The 8,134-nt window shown below is 41.3% G+C and overlaps 1 protein-coding gene across 1 annotated transcript; it reads right to left on the reverse strand.

Moving 5' to 3' along the window:
• Positions 1-1,792: 1,792 nt before the first annotated feature.
• On the reverse strand, positions 1,793-2,989 carry LOC131928105 (vesicle transport protein USE1-like). Its single transcript, XM_059284032.1, has 2 exons — positions 2,432-2,989; positions 1,793-1,981 (listed from the first exon to the last, which is right to left on the reverse strand). Exons 1-2 carry the CDS (start codon positions 2,924-2,926, stop codon positions 1,808-1,810), a joined length of 669 nt encoding a protein of 222 aa, XP_059140015.1. The 5' UTR covers positions 2,927-2,989; the 3' UTR covers positions 1,793-1,807.
• Between the last annotated feature and the right edge of the window lie 5,145 nt (positions 2,990-8,134).

Consider the following 8,134-nt stretch of genomic DNA (forward strand, 5'->3'; position numbering starts at 1 on the left):
AAAACAAATGGTCACCCTAACCTTCCTGAACACATCATTCGTTGCTTAATCAGCCCGCTCCACTTGGTACTGAGCAACGGACGCACAGATACTTTGTATTTGGCGCCATACAGCTTCAACTTAGCAGGACAAACAGAACTACACAAGGCAACTTGGACCATACACTCCAGTCCCCTCTTTTGGCCTGAATTACTCGAGTTTTTAATAACCCCAGCCTTGACAACTTTTTTTTTTAAACTTTTTTTTTTTAATACTTTTATTTGCAATTAAAACAAGTACATCAACATCACATTTTTTACGTAGTTTCAAATGAAAACGAAAGGTTTTGAACATGTACATAATGAATATTTACATGATGTCATGTATATGATTATAAAAGAAATATTACAAAGGATGACAGTAAAAGGGGTGAAGGTCAAATGAAAGTGTCAGAAGTCTGGGTGGGGAGTGGAAAGGAAATTTTTCAGAGAATGTCAATGGGACAGTGAAGCATTTTCTATGTATGGAAACAAATTAAGTTGACTAGTTTAAAGAGTGTTTATATATGTACTGGTCGCATTGAGTTTTCAAAAGGTTGCTGTGTGAAAGATGAGGGGAAAGAAACAAGATTTAGAACTTTAAATAAGTAAAAGAATAGATATTCGAAATTGATGTTGGGGTGGGAGGTGGGGTCGTTGAAACAGTTAAAACCTTTTTTCTCCAAAGTTTTTTTAATTAAAAATTTTTTTTTTTTTAAAGGAATCTAAATCTTTATAGTCATTAACCTAATGTAAGAGGTAGTTGCTTTATTTAAAATCGATATTATGAAATACAGCAACGGTGTTTTAGCTATAAGTATAATAAAATAAAATGTAAATGTTAATTAAAAAGCAACATTGTTTAACATGTTCCTATAAAATAAATTATTTCTATCCAAAAATATAAACAAACAATATGATTGAACATCAGCCATCTTGTTTTTTTGTATTCTTTTGTCAACTAGCGATTAAATAAAAGTTGCCTCCCATTTAATTAGGGATTTGTAGTGCTTTTCTTTCTTTACGGCCATTTTTTTTTTACTTTCTCGTATATACGAAGTATAGAGAAAGTCTTGTAATCGTGCAAAAAAAAAAAAATCGAGATTTTTGCAAATCTCGACGTTTTACACCTCCATGAGTCGGAATAACATAGTTTTGCAATCTTGTCCGTATGTCTCTGTGTGTGTGTGTGTGTCTGTGTGTGTGTGTGTAAACACGATAACTTAAGTACCGTTACAGCTAGGTTGATGAAATTTCATTTATAAGTATTATATCAAAATCGTAGATCAGTATCAACTTTTGAGCGATTTCCGATAACCGGAAGTGGTACTTTTTCTACTTTGAATTTTTCAAAAGCCTATAATTTGAGTACTATTTGAGATAGATAAATGAAATTGCACATGAAGTAAAAGATCTAATTCTCTACCTTCTGTTAAATTTTGAGTAATTTTCGTTGACCGGAAGTACTAATTTACGCTATTTCCGATTTCTCAAAAAACTAATGTATATTTTATAAAGTACTAATAATATTGCGCACTATTATGCACTTTTTTTATTTGGCGTTCACTTGGTGTGCAATTCTTTCGTCTACGAGATTTTATTCTATTTTTAAAACTTAAAGTATTTAAAATGGATTAAAAATCATGTCTATAGCCCGAGTTCCCATCCCCTGTTTTTTTATATAGGAATATTCGGGAAGGTTTAGGGGGGATCACTCCCGGTTTATTTTTAAAAAACTTTTTCTTTAAATAAAATAATTTTTTTTTTCAAACAAGCAAATGATAACATGTTTATTTAGAAAATATTCTCATAAAGAGCACCATACAAACAAAAGTAACCATGACAAGAACTAACATGACCCAGATCCACCAGGAGCAGGTCTTGGTGTGGGCTTCAAGGCGCTCACTCTCCACCTTCAGCTTGCTCATGTTTACATCAGCTAGCTGTGTGCTTTCTGCTATTTTCTTTGTATCCTCACGGACCACCCTCCCAGCTATTGACCTACTGACCTTTGTATCCTCATGGACTACCCTCCCAGCTATTGACCTACTGACCTTTGTATCCTCACGGACCACCCTCCCAGCTATTGACCTACTGACCTTTGTATCCTCACGGACCACCCTCCCAGCTATTGACCTACTGACCTTTGTATCCTCACAGACCACCCTCCCAGCTATTGACCTACTGACCTTTGTATCCTCACGGACCACCCTCCCATCTATTGACCTACTGACCTTTGTATCCTCACGGACCACCCTCCCAGCTATTGACCTACTGACCTTTGTATCCTCACGGACCACCCTCCCAGCTATTGACCTACTGACCTTTGTATCCTCACGGACCACCCTCCCAGCTATTGACCTACTGACCTTTGTATCCTCACGGACCACCCTCCCAGCTATTGACCTACTGACCTTTGTATCCTCACGGACCACCCTCCCAGCATCTGATATATTCCTCCCGAGAGCTTGAGTGTGGAACAACAATTCCTCTGCCAATTTTTCCTGCAGCCTGTGATGGTGGTGCATGATGGTGTTGAGGTCATCCTCCTCTGAGGCAGGTTTGTGGCCGCTCTTCACAACTGCTGAGTTATCTGACCTTGACCTCCCCAGAAGCTCGTCTCTGACATCTTGTTCACATTTAGATTTAGCCTTGACCTGGAGCTGACGAGCTGAGGGACTGCTGATGCTGACAGGCTTGAGCTTGTCTGTGATGAACGATCTCTCTGCTACACAAGGCTGCTTTTCTGCTTCCGCCAGCCCTTTGAGAAGGTCGACCTTTTTCTGGTATTCTAACAAAGTTTCCTGAGAAGGTTTACTCTGTGACTTCCTGACTTCTGACAGCAGGTTTTGCAGTGCGCCAATATACTTTTCAAAACGCCAATCTCTATTCTCTTTATCGTCTGCCATTATCTGGCATTGTCCCAATAATCTGTTAAAGTTTATCTCAATACGTATAGTTTACGCCATTGTTGTTATAGTTTTGGAGAATAAGATAAATATAAGCACCGGTTTTGCAACAGAATCTCTGCAATAAATGTAAGAGGCAGTTACTTTATTTAAAATCAATATTATGAAATACAGCAACAGTGTTTTCGCTATAATTATATTAAAATAAAATGTTAATGTTAATTAAAAAGCAACATTGCTTAACATGTTCCTATAAAATAAATTATTTCTATCTAAAAGTATAAACAAACATTATGTTTGAACATTAGTCATCTTGCGTTTTGTATTCTTTTGTTAACTAGCGATTAAGTAGAAGTTGCCTCCCCTTCAATTAGGGATTTAGTGTTTTTCTTTCTTTACGATCTTTACGGCCATTTTTTTTTCTTTTAGTTGCTGCAGGCGTTTCGAAATGTATGTCAAAGTGAAATAAAAATGCTTGTTAAGTTGGTTAGAACTTCTAATTAGAGATGTGTGTGCACACAGTGTAGAACAAGAAGGGGTAAACATTCCTTTTAGAACCTGACGGCCCATGGGGCAATTCAAGTAGAGTTTGTGTGTATGTCAGTGCGTCTGTCTGTTTGTCTGTCTGTGTCTGTGAACACGATAACTGGAGCTCGAGTACCGTTGCAGCTAGTTTGATGAAATTTTCTATATAAGTATTACATCAAATATGTAGTTCTGTATCCGCTTTTCAGCGATTTCGGGTAACCGGAAGTGGAATTTATTTAGTTACAGGCTTTTGAAAAACCAAAAGTAGAATTTATGGTAAGTACTACTTCTGATCTCTGGAAACTACTCACTATTTGTCAAATAAGACAGAATTAGATCTTCTACGTATAAGTATAATTTTGTTTACCTAACTGAAACAGTACTTTAGTAATAGGCTTTTGAAAAACCGAAAGTAGAAGTTTCGTTTCAGTTAGATAAACGAAATTACACGTATACGTAGAAGATCTAATTCTCTCTTTTTTTGAAAAATCGTGAGCAATTTCCGAAGAACAGAAGTAGTACTTAACTCTATGTCCAATTTCTCAAAAACGCATTAACATTTATTTTTCACTTGATTCCTTTGTCTTTCGCCAGTCATAGTCGGAAACTTGCGAGCTAATTTCGAACATATCTACAGGACCGGGTTGTTTTAAACTTCACGTAGGTCAAGACTTGAAGACAATGTATTGTGACATAAAGTTTTTACTTAATTAGACGATTAATTAACTCTTTGAAAATTAACCAAGGTTTTCTTTATAAAGTAGTTCTACTAATGTTTCGCACTATTATACACACATTGTGAGCTATGCATTTGGTGCGCGATTCTTTTTTTTCTACGAGATTCAATTGTATATATTGAAAGTTCTAATATTAAAAAATTAATTAAAAATCAAGTTGATATTTCGAGTTGCTTTATATCCCGATTTGTTATAAATGAATATTCAAGGAAGTTTAGGGGAGATCAGTCCCGCTTAATTAAAAAAAATATTTTAAAACATCCTCAATTCATCAATTTTGAACAAATCCTCCCACTATTACTACTTTCCCTCTCATCCCATTTTAACCCTACCTTTTCCCTTTACTGTTACGTTATGTCTTGTTAATTATTGTTACGTCCCTTGTATTATTAATATCACAGTTATGTCCCTTGAATATTCAGCGTGTGCACCGTTCTGTGTAGTCAGTTAACTAAGATGCAGCTGTAGACAAGACGTATCGCCTCACCTGTCTGGTTTGAATCATAAAGTACTCAGGTTAACTGGAAGAAGTCTATGTTCTAGAACAGGGGTCTCCAAACTACGGCCCGCGGGCCGTATGCGGCCCGCAAGGTCCTCTCATCCGGCCCGCGGAGATCTTTTTGTCCACGGAAAAAACGTTTGTTGGTGAAGGCTGAGGAACTTTGCTCAGAAAAATCACGACATGCCTGGAAGAAACTGGCCCCCGAACTGTAATTTGATAGTTAATGCGGCCCTCGGACTGAAAAGTTTGGAGACCCCTGTTCTAGAATCTAGATGATATAAATCAATAATGTAACAAGATGGTCCCGCCCCTCTTTCCATTTTCAACCACCCATCCTCCCATGTACCACCGTCCCTCCACCAGACAAGGATCCCCTCCCACATCTAATCCCTAAACTCTCCACACCACCCACCTAATCCCTAACAATCTCCCCTCCCACAATCTCTTATCCTTAAAATCTCCCCACCCACTTCATCAAATCCCTAAAATCTCCCTTCCCACAACAACCAATCTCTAAAATCTCCCCTCCCACATCTAATCCCTAAAATCTCCCCTCCCACATCTAATCCCTAAAACTCCCCTCCCACATCTAATCCCTAAAATCTCCCCTCCCACATCTAATCCCTAAAATCTCCCCTCCCACATCTAATCCCTAAAATCTCCCCTCCCACATCTAATCCCTAAAATCTTCCCTCCCACATCTAATCCCTAAAATCTCCCCTCCCACATCTAATCCCTAAAATCTTCCCTCCCACATCTAATCCCTAAAATCTCCCCTCCCACATCTAATCCCTAAAATGTCCCACCACCACGTCTGACTAAACTCATTCGAGCATGCTCGCTTACTTGTGTTTACCGGTCAATGACTACACATTGACCTAAACATTTTTTACCTGCCTACCTGACCAAGTACTCACACACTCCCCCCCCCCCACCCCCCCGGCTGCCCTAATCATTACATTCACAGAGATGACTCCGTCCAGTTTTAGCTTGGATCCAGACGTTTCAATTATTTCCCTTTAATAAACAAGTAATAACACGCTTAAACAAAGACTGTAAAGAGCGTTTAGTCTCGAAGCCTGTTAGGAAAACTTAGTCACGAGAATGACTGTTTTTCTCGAACAAATTTTAAATAAATTTTTTTCTCAATCAGACTTGAAATGACAATATTTTTTCCATTAAATTTTTAATGTATTTTTTTCCCTTACCGTTTTACAAAAAAATCTATGCTCGGTTGTTATGGAAATAAATTTCTGACTAAAGTTTGACATAAATAAACGTCTCTGTGGAAATCTTAACGTTATAAAACACGTACTAAAATAGGAGCAGTGGCGTCGCTAGGGAGGGTGTCGCCAGGTGCGGCACTGCGTGGTGCCCCCCCCCAAGAAACAAAATATATATCTATATATCTATATAAATTACTAAATTTGTACTTAAAATTAAAAATGGGACAGGCAAAAAAAGCAGTTTTCTTCTGTAAATTAAACAATTGTTTGCCTTGATGTCACCCCCCCCCCCTAAAGGGTGTCACCCGTTGCAGCCCGCACCCCCGCCCGCCCTCGCTACTCCTCTGAATAGGAGTAAGTGAGTCGCAAATAACGTTTAGACTAAACCCAGTCTTAACTTAAACCCGAATACAAAATACCTACATTTAGCCTTTATTGTAGTCAGGACTATAATTATACTTAAAGCAATGCACACACATGACTAAAGCCTGCTATTTTTAGAATGTCTCTGTTCATCATTTTTCTAGTACAGAGCTTCACGCCTCCGAGTTTCACACATAACGTATACAACTTCAACGCTGTGCCACCCCTGGACCCCATCACCGTAGAACAATTCCCCACCACTGAACCACACCATCCCAGGACATTGTGCCACCTCTGAACCACATTACCATAGGACATTGTGCCACCCTGTATCACACCACCCTAGGACATTGTGCCCTTGGACCACAGCACCATAGGACATTGTGCCACCTCTACACATCATTGTGCCACACCTACAACACACCACCCTAGGACATTGTGCCACCCCTAGACCACACAACCATAGGACTTTGTGCCACCCCTAGACCACACAACCATAGGACATTGTGCCACCCCTAGACCACACAACCATAGGACTTTGTGCCACCTCTAGACCACACCACCATAGGACATTGTGCCACCCTGTATCACACCACTATAGGAAATTGTGCCACCCCTAGACATCATTGTGCCACCCCTAGACATCATTGTGCCACCCCTAGACCACACCATCATAGGACATTGTGCCACCCCTAGACCACACCATCCTAGGACATTGTGCCACCCCTAGACCACACCACCGTAGGACATTGTGTCACCCCTAGACCACACCACCATGGGACATTGTGCCACCCCTAGACCACACCACCGTAGGACATTGTGTCACCCCTAGACCACACCACCATAGGACATTGTGCCACCCCTAGACCACACCACCGTAGGACATTGTGTCACCCCTAGACCACACCACCATAGGACATTGTGTCACCCCTAGACCACACCACCATGGGACATTGTGCCACCCCTAGACCACACCACCCTAGGACATTGTGCCACCCCTGGACCACACCATCCTAGGACATTGTACCACCCCTAGACCACACCACCATAGGACATTGTACCACCCCTGGACCACACCATCATAGGACATTGTACCACCCCTGGACCACACCATCATAGGACATTGTGCCACCCCTAGACCACACCACCATAGGACATTGTACCACCCTGTATCACACCATCCTAGGACATTGTACCACCCTGTATCACACCATCCTAGGACATTGTGCCACCCCTAGACCACACCACCATAGGACATTGTGCCACCACTAGACCACACCACCATAGGACATTGTGCCACCCCTAGACCACACCACCATGGGACATTGTGCCACCCCTAGACCACACCACCCTAGGACATTGTGCCACCCCTGGACCACACCATCCTAGGACATTGTACCACCCCTAGACCACACCACCATAGGACATTGTACCACCCCTGGACCACACCATCATAGGACATTGTACCACCCCTGGACCACACCATCATAGGACATTGTGCCACCCCTAGACCACACCACCATAGGACATTGTACCACCCTGTATCACACCATCCTAGGACATTGTACCACCCTGTATCACACCATCCTAGGACATTGTGCCACCCCTAGACCACACCACCATAGGACATTGTGCCACCACTAGACCACACCACCATAGGACATTGTGCCACCCCTAGACCACACCACCCTAGGACATTGTGCCACCCCTGGACCACACCATCCTAGGACATTGTGCCACCCCTAGACCACACCACCATAGGACATTGTGCCACCCCTAGACCACACCACCATAGGACATTGTGCCACCCCTGGACTACACCACCATAGGACATTGTACCACCCCTGGACCA

Source organism: Physella acuta, unplaced genomic scaffold (assembly GCF_028476545.2).
Source record: "Physella acuta isolate Inbredline_101_S28 unplaced genomic scaffold, ASM2847654v3 ptg001463l, whole genome shotgun sequence".
In the NCBI taxonomy this organism is placed as follows: Eukaryota; Metazoa; Mollusca; class Gastropoda; family Physidae; genus Physella; species Physella acuta.

Coding starts and splice junctions, on each gene's coding strand:
- LOC131928105 (XM_059284032.1), bottom strand. CDS start 2,926: ATGGCAGACGATAAAGAGAATAGAGATTGGCGTTTTGAAAAGTATATT. Junction 1,982..2,431: donor TGGTCCGTGAGGATACAAAG/GTCAGTAGGTCA, acceptor GAGGATACAAAG/AAAATAGCAGAAAGCACACA.